The sequence below is a fragment of the Prinia subflava genome, chromosome 13 (genome assembly GCF_021018805.1).
Source record: "Prinia subflava isolate CZ2003 ecotype Zambia chromosome 13, Cam_Psub_1.2, whole genome shotgun sequence".
NCBI lineage: Eukaryota > Metazoa > Chordata > Aves > Passeriformes > Cisticolidae > Prinia > Prinia subflava.
This window is the reverse complement of record NC_086259.1, coordinates 11,902,446-11,921,097: the sequence shown is the minus strand read 5'-3', so window position 1 is coordinate 11,921,097 and position 18,652 is coordinate 11,902,446. Positions and strand designations below refer to the sequence as shown.

At 40.4% G+C, this 18,652-nt stretch overlaps 1 protein-coding gene across 1 annotated transcript in view; it reads right to left on the bottom strand.

The window, feature by feature from the left end:
• The window catches only part of MMP2 (matrix metallopeptidase 2), a 28,559-nt gene extending 12,031 nt beyond the window's left edge, over positions 1 to 16,528 (bottom strand). Inside the window, exons 1-7 of the mRNA XM_063410753.1 lie at positions 16,205 to 16,528; positions 12,535 to 12,761; positions 10,964 to 11,112; positions 8,701 to 8,829; positions 7,783 to 7,956; positions 2,808 to 2,981; positions 783 to 956 (exon numbers count right to left, since the gene is read on the bottom strand). Coding sequence (XP_063266823.1) covers positions 783 to 956; positions 2,808 to 2,981; positions 7,783 to 7,956; positions 8,701 to 8,829; positions 10,964 to 11,112; positions 12,535 to 12,761; positions 16,205 to 16,348 — 1,171 coding nt within the window. The 5' untranslated portion in view covers positions 16,349 to 16,528. The remainder of the gene's footprint in view (positions 1 to 782; positions 957 to 2,807; positions 2,982 to 7,782; positions 7,957 to 8,700; positions 8,830 to 10,963; positions 11,113 to 12,534; positions 12,762 to 16,204) is intronic.
• Between the last annotated feature and the right edge of the window lie 2,124 nt (positions 16,529 to 18,652).

Sequence of the window (18,652 nt, the reverse complement as noted above, 5' to 3'; positions counted from 1 at the left end):
GCAATCTAGATATCAAATGTACTTTTTCCCCGTGAAATGGCTTGTAAGTGATAAACAGGTCTGCAAATATGTGTCTCTGAGAACAGACTCTGAATCAGTACTGGTGTACCAAATGTGGTTAGGTTAGAAATAACCTTTTATCATAGGATGACATTTTATCAATTATTCCCAAACAGTCTTGGAAATTTGGCAGGTTTCTTTTTTCCTAGAATAACCCCCAAATCTCACATTTATTTGTAAGTATGTAAAAAAGCTTTTGTTAAAATATGGCAAAATATTAAGCAAAGTAATTTTAAATAGCAATATTCACCACATAAAGTTTATACTGTCTCGCTCACCTTTTAAACATGTTTTTCATCCTTTGCAATATCAGTCACAAATGTGACAATTTTTTTACATTTAGTGTTTGTTCCTAAGTTGTATCAATGTGTAATTTATTGCCTACTAGTGAGATACAAGAGTACTTGTGGCTTTTAGCCTTGGAAAGAAAAGGTGGTGGGGAGAAAAACATCTATTGATTTATTAATTCGCTTCATGATTTTGTATTTTGGAACGATCCTGCATCACTACAGCTTTAGAAAATCTGAGTATTTCAGACGAGTTCTGGGTGTGACTCTCTAGCTTTAGTCTCACTCTTCAGGGATTTTGCTCAGATTTCAGGCTGGGGAGAAGTGCTGTAACCAACAGGAGCGATCAGTGTGAGTGTGAAATCCTTGCAGATTGCTGCCGAGGGTGTGGGCACCCCTCAGTCCCCCCTGTACTGCCCTGACAAGAGGCGTCACCTTGGTCGGGACAGAAGCCCCACTTGCGGTCGTCGTCGAAGCTGCTGGTGGAGGCGCACCAGAGCTTGCCGTCGTTGCGCCCCGCGCTCGTGCACGACTCGTATTTGTTCCCAAGGAAGATGAAGGGGAACACGCAAGGAGCTCCCTCGGAATTTCCACCAACTGTTGACATGGCTGTGGAAAATGACAGGAAAACACGGTGAGAAGGGGATCCCTTTGGCATCTTTTAGCTACACTAAAAGCAGAAAGGAAGCAGAAATACTGCAATTCTTCTAGGAATATGAAGAGTAAGATTAAAAGTAATATTTGGAAATTGTCTGACAGGATTAAAAAGGAAAAAGTCTACACATTGCCATTGCGATGTACTTGCCAATCGTTTTGGTGTGGTGAGAAGGAGTCGTGGACTCGTGTTCACAGCTCTGGGAAAGCAGCAGTTTAACAGGGTTTTGTGGAAGGTGATTGCCCAGCAAGTATCTCTTAATGCTCATTTCTGGTGTTATTTTAAAGTGTTTACATGGAAGGCAGGATTAGTATCAGAAAGGTTAAAGAGCTGTTGAATATCCACTTGGCTGGTGGGTGTCCCACTGAAGAATAAGCTTTATATACCCTGGCAGCAGGGTAAAGTTTAAAATCATCTGATTTTAAGCATTTTCCAAAGAAAACGATATATTGATTGCGGATAACTCTTTTTTAACCGGTATTTTTTGAAAAAAAAAATGAAGATTTTTTTTCCCTGTGTTCTCATCTGTGTAGTACATGGCAGTATTGTGTAAGAAATAACATTTGTATGTGCAGGTACAAGTATTTCTAGAGGAAAGAGGATGTAACTGCATTTAAAATAACAGTTTAAGTAGGTATCATGAACAGAATATGAAAAGAGTATAAAACTCATTTAAATTCATTTACACTGCTACCTGGCAATTACAGTTCCTTTCAAAGTATGGTGTGTCTTCTGGGAAAGTACATGACAGCAATACAGAGGCAAAGCTGGTTGTGTCCCTAATTATTTATTAGTATTTATTTCTCATTAATTATTATTTATTAATAGCCTTTTATGCTGAAAAAGAAGCTTAAACTAAGCATACTGGTTCCAGTGTTAACGGCTGTGTTACCTAGAACTTTGAATACATTGATTCTAGATATACTGGGTTTTTTGTCTGTTGAATGATCCTTTAGAATTTTCTCTTCCTAACCTTGTAGCATTTTATAATGAATTTGAGCCTTTTTTTTTTATTTTCCTTTTTTTTTAACATCTGCAGTATAAAATGGAAGGGTTATACCTGGTTATCAAAAGTAACAGAAATATCAGTACATTAAAACTGTATTGCAAATGGTTAGATCATTTTCAAGAGACCCCAAAAAATAAAAAATCAGGATGCATGTAGGTTTGAATAGCTTCCCCCTGGCTCTTTTAAAAGCCAGATTTTAGAACTGCCATGGTTCACTTCGTCTCTGTGCTTATGGCTCTAGTATCACAAAATGAACACCTAAAAATGAACACCTGCCAAACTATTCAATACTATAAATTATTTTTTGTTCCTTTATGTAGTAAAACTCAAGTTAGAAAGTATCAAAAAGTGTGAAGAAAAAATTTCTTTTCATGGCTAAACCATTTCACTTAGTTCTTTTGGATTGCTGAAAAGATCTATTAACACAAACGTAACATACTAAACAAGATTTCTTTTTACAACTGTACATGGTAAGTATTAAGCTAAAATATTATTCACACTTTCTTCTGTCTCCTGAGACTTCCTGTCCAGGGCTATTAACAAATTGTAGTCTGTGTGTAATTATCCTGCAGTGGTAGCCATGCATTTGTAGGTTCAATGCCATTTGTGTATTCCTGCCAAACCTCTGCGGTGACACACCAACAGATTGCTCCTGTTGCAGTTACATCCTTGGCCACCTCTGCTGAAATTGTGTCTAACTCATCAACTTTTGTGTGCCCTGGTGAAAGTGTGCCAAAGCAGACTTGTTAAAACAGTGACCAGTTAGAGGGTGTTATGCAAGCAGATTTCCTCTTACCAGTCTCGGGACAGAACCCATATTTCTTATCTCTGTCGTAGTCTTCAGTGGTTCCACACCATCGGTATCCATCTGTCCTGCCCTCTGTCGTGCACTGGTCATAGGACTGGCCTTGGAATTTGAAGGGAAATTTGCATGGCTGCCCATCACCATTGCCACCCATTGTGAAAAGTGCTGTAGGGAGAACGGGAGAGGAAAATGTCAGTACACAAAGCTCAGTATCCACAGGGAATCACAGTGTGCCTGTGGGAATGTGCCTGGGTCTGGACAGACATTGGACACCCATCAGGTGTGCCGCACTTCATGTTCAGAACCTCTGAGTATAAAACCTCTGGTTTTACACCAGCACTGAAATGCCTTGGCAAGAGGGACCAGGGCAGTTACAGTCTCACAAGTGTGTAGAAGGGAATGGTTGACTGATCTTAACACAAACCCGTAACACAACTTGATATTCCTTAAAAGAGCATTTAGAACAAAGGTTCTAAGCAAATCACTCATGTTCCTTAGCTCTGTGCTGATTCATTTGTCTTCTGTCAGAGATGTTAGCTAGAATGGCAGACTTTGGGCAGAGTTTCTCTAAAATGCTGGTGTACAGTAAAATTGAATAACAACCTGCAGGTTCTTCCTCTATGTTTGCTTCTCACTTCTGAGAATCCCTGCTCAGCCACTCAATAGAAAAGCAGGAGAGGACAAGTATGACTGGTCCAAGAAAGCTGAACACTGGAGGCTTCTCCTGTCCTTTTCTTGGTCAGTGTTCCTGAAGGTTTTGTATTGGTCATCTGGGGGAGGGGATGGAGTGTTTATGGTCTGTCCATATGCACAAACAAGGCCCCATGGCTCAACCCTGAGAACCAGAAATCTTTCTCATGGATGAGGGATTAAAGTGATTCAGTTTAAAATGACTTGAGTTCTGGCACTGGTTTTAGGATTTTACAAAACTTTCTGGAATATCTAGAAGAAGACAGATACAATCTCGCATGCTGATATTTAAAAATTGTGTGTTCAAATTGAGTTCCATGAAAATGCAGGTGGCTTGGAGTATCACATCTTGTGAATCCGACTGTGTCTTCTCCTGGCTGCTCTGTCAGTGGGAATCCTCTGTGGCAGGACAATGTGCTGTGCCACGTGCTTCTAAGAGGAAACTGTGAAAGCAGCAAACTGCTCTGGGCCTTGCCCTGAACAGAGATAAAAAAATCCTTCATGCGTTCATATGCTAGTTCCCCTGGAGTTTTAAAAACTGCAGACTGACTTATCTATGCAAAATCCGAGTGTAAAGCATGCATGATTTGGCCTTTTTAAGGTCCAAGGGCACCTTTTCCCCTCTCTCTCATCCAGTTTAAAACTGCAGTTAAAACCCTAATGTGTATGTGGAAGGGCTTGGCAGGTTATTTCTAACTTTGCTGCTGTTTTTGATGACTGAACAGCCATTACAGGATCTGAGGGGGTTTGCCTTTGCTTATTCTGATACAGCCATGGGAAGAGGCATTGTTTATGTCTGTACTTCTTTAGGGTAGCATTAATAACCCCCCAGACCTCTCCTGCTTAGGGGTGATTGGGAAAGGGTTCCAGATAATGGGCTGTTGTGACACAGATGGTCCATTTTGCCTTTTACACTTAAACCAGTACTTGGCCACAGCATCAGGGACATGAACCAGTAAGTTATAGGAGTTCCAGCCCCTCTAATGACAGGACTTGGAGCTTTGCAGGCCTGGCTCACACACACAAGTGTGCTGAGCTTCTGCTCTGCCTGCAGAGTGATTCTATTCTCTGCATCCTCGCATGGATAAGGTCCTGTCTGCAACACACACTGTGCCTCCCCAAAAGAGCAAGCTGCAAATGTTGGGTTTTGTCTCAGAAGCTTACTAAGATAGGAAAGGTGCATTAACTAGGACTATGGCTATTGTAATTGTAGAAGAACTTTATTTTTTTAAAAAAGCAGTGATAGACTTGGAGAGCAAAGTTAGACTGAGTTGTTTAGATGACTCACTTACCACGAGCTGCTTCCAGCTCTAGGTCTGGCAAACTCTGCATTTTAATAGCCTTTTTTATATTGGTTTACATGTGGCTAAGTTGCAAAAACCATATGGAAAGCCAGTCTCTGACTTTGCATGGAGCCTTTCTGAGTCACAGTCAGAATGCAGTTTTTCATTTTGCTTGAGGCTACATCATGTGATGGTAAGAACAATGGTTTATTAAGTTTCCAATCCCCCCCCCAGTTTAGTATAAGATTGCTTTAATGTAAATGAAAGTTGGAGGCTGGGGCAGTTTCCCCAAAACAAAATCCCAATTTACTTGTAAGGGGATCTTAAAGGGCCTTGTTCTGCATCGGGGTAAGCTCAGCAGTTTAAAAACTGGCTCGAAGATACACTGAGGTGAGAGCAGATTCAGACTGGACATTGCTAATATGTGGACTTCACTTTTAGCTCTTCCTAGAAAAAACTACCAGTTGTGATGTCAGGAAACCTCAGGCTGGAAGGCTGCTAAAGCCCTATGGCACAGATCCCAGCTGGAGGCAGCTGCAGCAGGGCTCTGCCTGGGAGAGCAGTTGGGCAGCAGCCTGCAGGAACTGGGATGAGTGTGAGGGAGGTAAGGCAGAGAAGAGATTGTTGGATGTTGCAGGACCAAGAATAGGAGCCTAAACTGCCTGTAGCGTCAGTGGAGTTTGGAAATGAGAGATAGCAAGACCCCTTGATCCCATATGGCAAAAAAGAAGTTGAGCACACCTCTGTAAGATTTGTGTAGTAGGTAAATAACTTCCTGCTTTACCTTCTGCTTTGACAAACTATAGTTCAACCAGTTTACAAAATTGGGATACAGATCTGGGATTAACTTCAGAAAAGCCTGGTGCAGCACCATAGCATTAAAGATGATTCCATATATGCACTGTGGCTCTATAACAAGAATTGAAACTAACCTCAGTGAGTTAAACATGAGAGGAAACAAAGGCCAACAACCAGGAATGCTGCCCCCAACACAGCCTGTCTGATGTAAATCCTCCCCTATCTGAATTTATTAGCTGGGATTTAGCAAATGGTGCCTTGGAATAATGAGTGAACAATGCCACTCTACATTTAATAAGAAACATCTGTGCATAACTGTGCATGGATCTTGCAAAACAATTACATCAGAAACAAAAGGCTGAAACCCTTCTGTTCCATTGCAGAGACCTTGACACTGGCATTTCCAGGAACTTCACTTTCAGAACCAGCTCTCCCTGACAGGGCTTTACTGCTTATATTTCCAGCCTTGCATGACTTTAGGATGTTACAAAGATGTTTCAGTCAGGGTATGTGGATCTCCGTTTCTCTAGCTGCCTATAATCTGTGCTTCCTTCTGACTGCATGAGTGCTTGCAGTATTTTAAAGAAATGAGCCATTTTTTTTCTCTTTTCTGTCTCAATGAATTGATCTGAGGAAGAGGAGATTGAGGGAAAGGTGGGAAATGAAGGAGATCACAAAGTTTCACAAAGAAAAAAATACTGTGCAGTTATGTGCATGTGCACATTTATAGCCTGCTGCAGAAAATATTCTGAAAGTCATACCACTAACAATAACTTTTTTAAAAATTAATTGTGGTCTGTGTAAAGTTCATGCTCCTGCTTGTTCATCCTCTATAGCTGTATAAATAGTCACAAGGGTAGATCCCAGCTCTAAACGTGATCTATAACAGGCAATTGGGGGGTTGGAAATTAAAGAATAACTTTTTACCACATTAGGGTAGAAGACTGATATGTACTACAACAGATTGCCTTTGGAAACCACCACCATCCTGATGCAGAAAATATGTAATCTTGGATTTGAAACTGGATGGTCTCGCTTGAAAAAGCCCAAGAAATTTGTCAAGCAGGCATCCATTTAGTGTTTGTCTACAACAGCACTCCAGAGAATCCTGTTTTGAACATTTTCTTTGTACACATACCTGCAAACTTTTGAAAAATGCATTTCTTTTCAGATATGTACATATTAATGCATGTACATGTGTGACAGTGCTTGTGTGTTGGGACATGTTGGGCTCTACTTGAGCACTCTTGGGCTAGAAAATCCCTAAACATGTTTTGTTAGATTGAGGCTTAAGCATCACTAATTTTCTTTCGGCAATAATACTATAAATAAGTTTAGTACTATTGTTTCAAGCAGGATTGGCATGAATCTGAAAAAAGCGCCATTGCTTTCTGATTTGTTCTCTTTCGAAACTCTCTTATTATTTGTTATGACCCAAGATTAGTAGGCAGGAGTTTTAGTGACCCAGGGCTTGATATGAAAGGTAAAAAGAGTGATGAAACTCCCCAAATCTAATAATCAATTCTGTACAAAGGGAAAAAAATGAATGTGGGAAACTGCAGTACTGGGAACGGCTGTTAATATATGCCAGGAACCAGCAAACAGGAGGTGGAACGAGTGCCTGAAAGCACCTTACCTTCTCTGCTCTTCCCACTGCTGAGAAATTACCTGAGGAGGCTACAGCCAATTATACTTAATTGCTTCTCTAAAGGTCTCCTGCCATGTGATGTACAGGAGATGAAGTTAACACTCATACCAATAAATTGTCTGAAATGTTAAATCCTCAAGCTGTAACGACTCATCAAGATTTTCAAGCACAGAAATATGTTTTCTTCTTGTTTTAACAGGAAACATAGTGTCATAAATACATTTGAAAGATAATAATGATAATCTTGTGTATAATTTAAAAAAGTTTTGGCTACATGAAGACATTATACACTTTGTCTAATCTGGAAATGGATGTTTCCAGATATGAAAGAAGGTAGAAATTAAGTGCAGAAGCTTTCATATTATTAGAAGCTTTCATAGACTTCTAATAATTTTGTACAGATACTGATATGTTGTTATGATTTCTGAAAGACATTCATTCCTTTATCTGAAAGGGAAGGAAGTGGGAAAAGCACAAGAAGAAGTGGATGAGCAAAGAAGGGAACAGTCTGCAAGGAAAAAGCCGGTAGAAATATTTGTCTGCTTACACTCATGGGGACAAAATCCGTATTTCCCATCCGCATCGAAGTCTTTGGTTGTGGAACACCAGAGGAAGCCATCGCTGCGTCCTGCGTCTGTGCAGCTGTTGTACTCCTTGCCATTGAACCAGAAGGGAAATTTGCAATATTCACCATCTGCATTTCCGTACTTCACTCTGACCACTGTAAGGAGAACAAATACAGTGGTGAAATTCGCTACCAGTTGATACAGAAAATAAGAGTTTCTGGACATCTTCTTTTCCTGGAAGATACTGATTTAGAAACGCAGCCTGAATTTCCACTTTGAAATTCAATATGCTGCTGATCTCTCTACTGGCAAGATGATCATAGCTGAAATATAAACTGGTAATTTTAAAATAATTACATGGATATTACTCATAGTCAAGTGTTAGAATGAGCCCAGAAAAATATATATGTTGTTACTATGGCAAGGCAAAGTTAAAAACGTGCTGTTAATACATTTAGTAATTTAGTTTCTTAAGTAATGTGGTCTTAAATGTTCAGTATAGTTTCAAAGGTTCCAGGCAGCAGCTGTACATGAGCTGAACATGCTTTGGGCCTCATAAACCACTTTAGTATTTCCAATGGGCCTTGCATGACATTTGTTGTAGCATGGGGAGACAGGGTGGAAACACAGAAACACCCAGATCCAGGGGTTTATTTCAGTTTGTCACGTTTCAGTTTATTACAGTAGTCTTATGAATACAGTATTTGGCCTGGAATATATACTAATGCATAGATAAGTCACTTATCCATAGCATTTTTTAATGGCATAAATTTTAAATGGTATAAATGAATTTTCACCTCCTAATATTTACTGACAATGAAAGCATTTAATGTAGCTTTAAAATAGAGCAGCCAGCAGGCCATATGTTGTGAAACATGACACATGAAAAAGTCTGGTACCTTGTCCTTCCCCAAGAGTCCACAGTTCATCATCATCAAAGTGGGAGTCTCCTCCAATTCCTGGCCCTGGTGCAAAGGCGTGAGCCAGGAGCCCATCCTTGCCATCAAAGGGATAGCCATCACCATGTTCTGCAGGAGCAAAGACACACAAAAGAGCAATTTCTAATGACCTCAGGCAGAGTCTATACAGGAATCATGATTATCATGTGGACTTTCCCATCCAAGACAGCACCAGAACACTTTAGTGAGTGAATTTACTGGTTTGGGTTGTGCTAGCAAGACTGATCCAGAAGAGAAGCAGCCAGTTCTGACAAAGAACATGAAGTGCCAGTACTAGAGTTGTCACAGCATGGTATTTTCTATCTCATAAGTATGGTGGAAAGAAACCAGAAATTGTCAAGAACAGTGAATTATTGTACGTGAGATGTATGACAGCATCCACAGAGCTGTTTCTCAGTGGAGGCTGATAGGTAGCTGTAACTGAAATATTGTAGATGAGGGATATTTTCAGCTAGTTTGTATCACTCTCCAACACAGAGGTTGGAAAGTAAAGGCAGATTTGACTTTGCAGGCTGTTCTTTTCTGCTGCACCTCAGATTGCTGTGCTCCTTCCTTTGTGCAGGATACTCTCTACCCCAGCAGGAAGGCCCAGCTGGGTGTCTCAGCAGTGAGCCCTGGAAAACCAGCTTGCTCTCGCTGCTCTAAGCCCTGAGGGAGCCCATTCCTCCTTCACTTCAAGCACTCCAAGGCTCAGGCTGCTCCCAGAGCAGAGCAGGTTAAGCAGCTCTCCTGTTCTTACACGGCAGGCTTTTCTTGGAAGTACACCACTTGTGGGTAAGGCCGGCTGGCACGGGCACAGCCCTGGTATTCATAGCTCTCCCACCACACTGACCTGTGCATCAAAGCTGCCTGCCAGCATCTCCACTTGCATCGTTTCTGGTCTTTTGGGCTGATGTCTTGGCATTGAGCAGAAGCCCTAAATACACAGGCCTGATTCTCTCCTCTGCTACACTGATTTCAGGCTGGTGTCACTGCTAATACTAGTTCAGTTAATTCCCTTCAGAAGACTGGAGTGGCAGTTGTGAAGGACAAGGTTCGGACATATATTAGGTGCTGTAATCCCATTTATTTCAAAGTAGACCCTTCACTTAAGAGAAAAGATAAAAATGAAGAAACCTCGTGGATGTCTCAGCCTCTGTGAATCTGACATGCAGTGAAGTGATAGGAATGACTAAATGTGGCAGGAGCTCTTTGCCTGCAGTTTCTTAGCTGGCTGTAGCCAGCAAGGACTAAAACCAGCAGAAACACTTCTGCTTTTGTAAGACTTTTTTTTTTTTTTTTTTTGCAAACTGAGCCAGTCTGGATGAGGATCTGAAGTCCTGAGTGTACAGAATCTCTGCAGCTTTTGAGGTCAACTCGTCAGCAGCTAAAGCAAGGAAAACCAGCTTGAAATGAAGGAAGGCTTTGACAAAGAGTCCAGTTATTCTTTGAGCTGTTCGCTTAACTTCCAAAGTCTACCTCCCCAAGTAATTGGCTGCACAAGTATCTTCATTAGCATTAAAAATTCTGTGACTTTTTACATGCCCCATGTTTACACTGAAAAGCCATAAACATTCTTTCAGAGGAAACCGAAATCAATTGAGAAGACGTGCACAATGAAAATGAATCAAGTCACCCATCATCAGCTGTACTCAAACCATAGTTCAGCTTATGATCCATATTTTTAAATCCTTCAAGACCAAAGAATGCATTGAAAGCTTGCATTCTGCCATGCTAAAAGAGTGGAAACCAGCTATGGAGTCAAAATTGGAAGTTACAAATCCATTTTTAAGCTCTAATATGTTAGGACCCTCACCACTATCACTGAAAAACAGCATACAGAGCTATATATATGTAAACAGTATGATGGCATTCCATTCTCCTCTGTGGCAGGAAGCCAACTCACACTATCTAAAAATCTGTACCAATATGTTTCAGTTCTATTTCTGATTTGTAAATTTAAAAATAAAATGTTGCCCCTAGCAATTTTCTTTTGAAAAAATGAACATAGTCTGAAGATATTGTATAAATACTTCTCTCTCTCTCTCTCTCATGACAAGAAAAAGTCTTAGTGAAATTAGATCTTAGCTTGTATGAGCCAAGTGTGAACTAGGACAAGGTTTGCTAGAAAGGCTCATGGGTGCTTATTGAGGGTGGATCATTCTAAACTGAGATTAATGAAAGGAACAAACCCAAAAACATAAGTAAAAATAGAAAAATATACCCCATCGGCCAAAATTAATCATAATGTCTGCTTCTCCATCATTTATTCGGTTAAATCTCAGCGGTGTGACATCACTCCAGACTTGAAAGGCTCGAGCAAAGGCATCATCTACTGTCTCAGGATCCAAATCCGGGGTATAGCCTATAATCCTTGAGGATAAAAGCAACAGTTAAGTAACACACAAACATCCTCCCTGTATTAGTTGTTTACTGCTGAACACACTGAGTAGGCTCAGCAGTGATATCAGCTCAGAGATAACACAGCTGCACCTGAGGTCTAAACAGCTCCCTTTGATTCAGAGAAATGTTCAGATGTGGCACTTACTGTCTATTTTCTTTTGGAATTGACTCACACTGCCACAAGCAGCAAGAAGAAAATTATAAATCCAGAGGCTGTAAACCCTGGATGGCAGTGGGCCTTGCACAAAATATTCTGGGTTTTGCATCAGCATTGAGACCAGAAAAGGAGCTCAGTAACATTCTGAAAATTTCAAGTGTGGATTGTTTTGCTCTTTAATAAGAACAGAAAAGCAGTCCTTCTCCCTCACCTCTGTTGCCATCTGTATATTGTTTAATCCCTGTGGAATGCTAATCCTTTAGCTGTGTGTGGGATACATTGGCAATACATGAGGAAATAGGAGGAAAAAGCACATAAGATAAACCTGTAGGCCTGACTTGAGAAAGGGACAAACTCTTAAGTGTGTTGCTTTCTTCTTCATATATTTGAATTGGACTTCTTAGTGCCTTATATTATAGCCTGCTATAATCCATTTAAATTCCTTGCTGCTGGGGCTGTGCATAGTGAGGGAAATTTCTTTGTGCCTAAGGAGGATGAGGAAAATTCAGAGGAAGCAAACAGGAGTTGTGAGAGCTGCAACAGGCTTTTGCAGTCTTTATTAGGTTAGTTGCAGCCCAAGGGATGTTTTGAGTCCAAACTTGTGAGGGAACAGCAGACTAAATCAAGCAGCTAAGACAAATCTGCTGTTTTCTCTCATTGGTGGTAAATATTTGTTCATGGACCACCTAAGGTAATGAGTTTTTTTACCACAATGAGAGCTGTATTGGTCCCTAACTCTTCAGAAGAAGATGAATTTAGAACAAGCCAAACTTACTGAAATAGGCTTGTAACTCATGTTTGTATGTATCTGAAATACAGTTGTTTGATTTTAAAATGTATTTAATCATCTCCTTTTTAGGACTGCGGAATGAAGAGGAGTTTGGCCTCTGCAATCAGTAAGTACTTTGCTCCTCCTGGAGCAGATGGGCAGGTGAGATACCCCTGCTCCAGCTCCCTTAGGATGCTTGCTGCAGAGCAAAGAGTAAACCCCAAATCTCTTTAGTTTCAACCAGAACCAGAAAGGTGATGTTGAGATGATTCTTCCCGATCCATTACAATTTGAAATGACAGAGGTATTTGTTAAAGCATTTGGTAGTTATCCAAACACCAGGAGATTCTAATTCAAGGAATCTTGTCTAGCCCTCTAAACAGCTCCCGCATTTCTGAGTGCCTTCTGTAGTTCTTGGAAGTGCCATGGGTTTATGTGAACAGAACCCACCATTATCAGTCTGTACCTGTATGTTATATGATTCTTTTCCCATTTGGGCTTTCTTGCAAAGAAGTTGTAATTTGCTACATCAGGGTTACCACAGCGAGGTTTCTTCATTGTCTCAATAGTGTTTTGATCCAGATCTCCTGTTTCAGGCAGCCCAAAAAATTTCTGCATTTTCTTCAGAGTATCCTTCAGGACAAATAAATTGCAACTGTCTTTTGGGCAGCCATAGTATTTGTTCAGGTATTGCTTGGAGAAAAGAAGCACAGAACAAAGACTTTAAAATTCATAAAATAAATAGTTAATCATTGTAAATAAATAAACAAATGCCATAATTCCATGTTAGCTTTTCACCTGTAATTTGCAAGTTTTCTTTTCAAAATTACAATTACTAGTATGTGAGGGACCAGCAGAAGCTCGTTAATTGACAGAAAACATCCTTGATCACATGATGTTGCTAATTAAACAATCATTTCCACTATTAGCTATCACCTTTACTTAATGAATTGCTTTTAGTTATTAGAGCATAGAGCTTTAATGTAGAACTACAAAGTAAAAATGGGTTTGTCTTTTTTTTGTTTCTTTACGATGTATAAATCTGCTTGCAGTTTTAGATTTTGTGCAATGATTTTTTGGAAGAATCTGCATTATTGAGAAACTTCTGAAGAAATCAGAGCAACCCCACAAATGAGAGCACAGTGATTGCAAAGAAAAACCCCATACTTTATTCAAACCAGACAGAGTTGTTTGAATGTTGGATGTGTTTGCTTTTGAGTCAAACATTGCAAAGACCTGAGGAAGAAAGTATTTGGTAACATCTTAGTTGCTTGGACACTGCAGCCAATCAATATTTGCATACTTAAAACTCCATTGAATGCTCCAGCACATTATGGCCAGACTGATGTTTCTGATACAGCCATGGTGGCAGTTCACAAAGTTCTTTCTTATTAAAAAAGAGTGGTCTAAGGGACCCAAAAGGCATCACACACCACATTATTTTCATCTCCTAAAATAATACCTACAAAAGTCTCCTCCCCTTTAGGATGCGTTGACAGTGTTTTACGCCCCTCTGTGCAAGAGGAGCTCCAGCCATGTGAAATGGCAGGTATTCCCAAACTGCACCCAAATGGGTGCTTGGCACTGCACAGAGAGGAGAGAAGCCCTTGCCAGTGGTGCTGTGGGACAGGAAGGTTGCAAGATACAGATCTTTCCATAAAAAACAGTCTGCAGCTGAGGAAGAAACACCTTTCAGGTACTGTAGCCCAACTGTGAGTCCAAGGGAGCAAAACACCTGAATAAGATAAAGGTATGTTTGCAAAAAATAGATGAGGAATATCAGGGAGAACTATTTCAAACTGAGGACTACAAGAAGCCTGACAAAATGACTGCATGTTTAAGTTCTTGTGCCAGCAAGTATTCCCAAGAGAAACCTTGTTTCATGTATGTAATTAATTGCTAAAGTTCACCCAGGAGACTGGCATAAAACCACAACACCGCCAAAATAAAGCAGAGGATATTTGATAACTGCAGTTGGTCAAGCCTAGCTTTCACCATCTTCCTCACAAAGTCCAGGCTAACCTCATCTGCCCAGCATAGGAAATGGTTCAAGGATTACTCAGAAAAGGATTTAATCAGATGTTACACCATTTCCTTCAGAAGGTCCTCCATCCATCATGATTAAGCACAGACTATGGCTAGTTTTTGTGACTTTTGTAACTTCTGATGTGGTATTTCTCCAGTGGGGTCTGGGGCATTAGCAAATAAAGGATGCAGAGTGGTTTCATCTTTGCTTCCACTGAGCTGTCTCCACACGTAGTTAACGAGGCCTGGAAATTATGTGAAGTGCATTAGGAACATAATCAAACAAGCAGTTTGGTTCTTATCCTAGTTTTCATTTCATCTAGTTTGATGGATTCTCTTATGCTTCTGCCTGCATCCCCCAATAATGTACCATGGTGTAATACAGATTGTACATCAGGACTGACCTTTACTGGAGAACCAGGCTGCTGCTCTTGCCATTTTAGGTTTGGAAGCAAGCTACACAATCAAAAACATAAACTGAGGCATGGTAAAGAATTTTACTTGCCAGGATTCTAAATAAAAAGCTAACCCCTTTCAGTTTTTCCTAAAATGGAGATTTTACTGAAGATGAGAAATGACCATGATCAGCTGTTCTATAAGGAGAGAATCTTGAAGAAAATGTAATGTCTATGCAAACCACATCTTGGCCTAGGCTGTGAAATGCAGTTTCCCCAGAGTCAGCAGGGAGCTGTGGTGATCTGGAATTTTGATCCAGCCCATTAATGAAACAGGGTCCAGCTGCAACATAGCAATTTGTGTGCTGATGCTGAGTGCTGGGGCTGTTCTGATGGAGGGTGTGAGGAAAGGCAGCCAGTTAGCATTGCCCAAGAATACCCCAGGAAAGACAAAGAAGAGCTGCAGTGTTAAACCAGCTTGTAATTTTCCTCTGAGTACACATAATAAATAGGTTGTTTGAAAGAAACAGAGAGGGAGATGTGGAATATGGAATAAATGCCTGGCTGTGTCTAAGAAAATAGATTCTCTTAGAGTGGTTGAATTGCTCTTAGACACATGAGACCCCACTCTCCTCTCCCAAATGAACTGCCCCCACCCCCAGCTCTTGGCTACTGTGCTGCTAAGGCAAAACCTTGGATGAATTTGTTTTGTTAACAACTGAGGAATTCCCTATTTGGGTCAGTTTGTCTGTTTGTCCTAAACTTTCCGACACAGCTCCCAACTGGGAATTCTTTCTCTACCCTCCCCCAGACCTTCTTTAACCTGGCAAGCTGGCAAGATGCACACAAACTCTTGAAGAAAAGTGACTAACTTTCAAATCTCCATGTCCTAAAATAAGAATAATTTATCTCAATCCTCCTTAAAATGGATTTGCTGCTGAAGAAGAGAAATAATTTAGACTATAAGTTAGTCTATAATTTACATGTTAAAACAAGGATAATCCATCTCAATCTCCCTTTAAATGGATTTCCCCATAATGTCACTTTTATGAACATCCACAGAGCTAAAAAAAGGTTGGAATGAAATGCTGTAGAGTTATAGCTATAATTTGCTAACATCACAGAAATCCAAACTCCTTTTTTTTTGTTCCAGATTGGATTTGGGAAAAGGAATTCTTTAAACCTCTGTGAGATTGTTTTCCAAAGTCAAAACTAGTCACAATGGTTTCTGAAATTTGAGCTGGCTTTCAGTTGTAGTGTCCCTTAAAGTTGTGTTTATGCAACTCCCGGTAAACAATCTGGAAAACACTTTTGAAAGCTGTGATACATGCATTAAGGGAGCCTTGACTGCCCTCATTTCTACTTGATTTAAGTAAAAAAATGTCTCGTTTGCCCTCCTCCCCTCTTACCATATAGCAATTTTTTGATTATAGTCATGATGATTTAATGAAAATATTCTGTATCTTGAGACTTCAGGGAAAAAAATCCCCAAAAACTGACTTTCTTTGCTGGCTTAAAAAGTTTTAAGAGAGGAAACGTTACTTGGCTCCAGTTTTAACTTTTGAAAGCTGATACCTTTGCTAGCTAGCTAGCACTTCCAGAGACTCCAGGGAAAGAATGCTACAGTCATTCCTTAGCCTCAGCTGCAACAAGAAAGAAACATCTGCTTATGAAACAACAATATAAATCTGAAGCAAAGATGAAACCAACACTTACCACTGCTAGTTCTTTGTCTGTTTTGGGAGTGCTGTCTCCAGGAAACTTAATGATTGGTGATGGTGCTGCTAAAGTTTTGTTCAAAAGATATACTTGGATGAACAGTACTTTAAAAACGAAGCCACAGCCAGTGTGAGTCTTCATTCTGCCTAAACTCGTGCTCTCCTCTTTAGGAAAAGCTTTTCCCCGCTGTCGCTCCGGTACTTTAGCTGCAAAGTGCACCAGTTGCTTATCTGCACATCTTAGCTCTCAGCACCGATTTCCCTTTTGCTTGCTCTAGCAATTCCTTTGTATGTTTAAAACATCCAGATGCGCAGTCTCAAGCTACCACAAGAGGAAGTCTGAAAACTAGTGGAAACATGAGAAAAGGGCAGTTACCAGATGTGATCGCTGTGATTTTAAGGTAGCAACAGGCAGATAGTTACTGTTGCTGAAAGAGGCCACATTTTCTCCTCATTTGCATATAGGAAAGCATTTATTTATGCCAGAGAAGAGGAAAAAACAAAACCTGACTTAATCTTGATGATAAACTATCTCACATATATTAAAAAAAAAAAAAAAAAAAAAAAAAAAAAAAAAAAAAAAAAAAAAGGAATTACTAAACATTATTTTCCTGGCTAAGCATTTTTACTATTTTTCAGCCTACTTTTATGTCACAGATATGATGATATGCTGTAGTGATTTGTGATTATGCTCCCACACAGTGCCTTGCAGCACACATTTGGATAATGGATTTTGAGACAGACCCTACACAGGGCAGGGCAGCTGAGCAAGGCTCCTTGTCCCCCTCCTGCTGAGGCTGCACAGAGTGTGGGTCTGTACTCAGGGCTCACCGTGCTCACCTCGCTCCCTCCCTGCAGAGCTCTCAGGAAGGTCTTTGTGGCTTGTTGGGTTCAGAACCAGCTTGATGCTTTGCCACCAACAGACACAGAGTATCACCTTACCCCTACAGGGTAAAAGATAATTAGGCAGATTCAGCAATAGAAATGAACTTCAATAAAGGACGTCAGGGAAATTGTACAAAAATCAGTGTTTGCTTGTCATGGCAGTTTGGTTGCCTGGGGCAACTGAAATTTTAGTGTGAATATGGCCATTGTCATGGACAGTCCATTTACTGTGTCATTCATAATATTGCTGGCTTTGAGGTGCTATTACAAGTGGAATATTATTCTAGCTGAATATCCCTAATCTAGAGGTTTGGCTCGTGATTTTTCAAGATGGGAGGTTGGCAATTCTGCATGATTGCAAACTGTTCTGGCTAGCCAAGGGTCTACAGTTTTTACTGAACACAAATCCAGGTATGCAAGTTCCTCTGACCTGTATGTCACCATACAGATTGCCACAGCTTTCCAATGAGTGCTAAATTAAAGTTTTCCAGATATGACCTCTCTGAACAAATAGGGCTGTCAATGAAAATACTTTGCAGGTGTTTGGTGTTTACTGATGATATTTGAAAATTGATTGCAAATTGCTAATATTGGCAGTTATTTAATTTATGCTAACATCAAACTACTTTGCTAACAGCACCCCATTGTCAATGAAGTGAATAGTCTTACATGAAGGCAAGGGTTCCTAGGGGCGACTGAGGGGCTCAGGGAGAAGCACATGCAGGGGCTTTTGCTGCCCTACACTGGGAGCCCAACACAGCAGCTGTGTGCAGGGCTGCAGGGTGAATCAGCCATGGCAAACGACACTTACAGCTCAGGAGAGAAAGAGGAGTTACAGGAACTTTGTGCATGAATGGAGCTGTCTTTGTCAGCAAGTGGCTTTTTATTTACCCCCACTCATCCTTTCAGGAGAGAATCTGACATGGCTTGAGTTACAGTGAACAACTTTCCCCTAATGGTTCAGATTTGAAATGACACATTCTTATTTAGCTTTTCCCCATCAGCAAAAATCCATGGTCATTTAAAGCATTGCCTTAATAAACAGCAGTTCTGAAAATGTGATCCAGTTTTTCCAGAGCCTAGTACTGGGTTGTAGGGAATGACTCCTCTGCTTTGTGATGACAGCTCATGTTTGTATCTGGCCATGTGACACTGTAAGAGAACAAAGGCCAAGGAAGCCTTCACTATGTGTGCCAAGTTACTCTCAGGTCTCCTTAATTAAGCAAGTAAAACTATTATGTATCATATTGCGAATTCTGCAGTTATCTCTGTGCTCTGTGTTAGGTCAAGGACTGATGTAAATCTTAAGGCATGAGAACCACGTCATTTTCATAAGAATTTTAATGTAATTTATGACAGCTTAGCAGCTTTCATTTAGAAGGGGACAGTGGTGAAGCTGTTTAAAACCAAATGTGCCCTGGCACATTCCAGTTACACTCATAAGCCTCATTGAAAACTAATGAATGCTCTGTTCTCTGTCTGTCCTAATGAATATCGGATCAGAAATGGATGAGGAAACTTTTGAATAGACTGTGAGGTCCATGCACTTTGAAAATCTCAC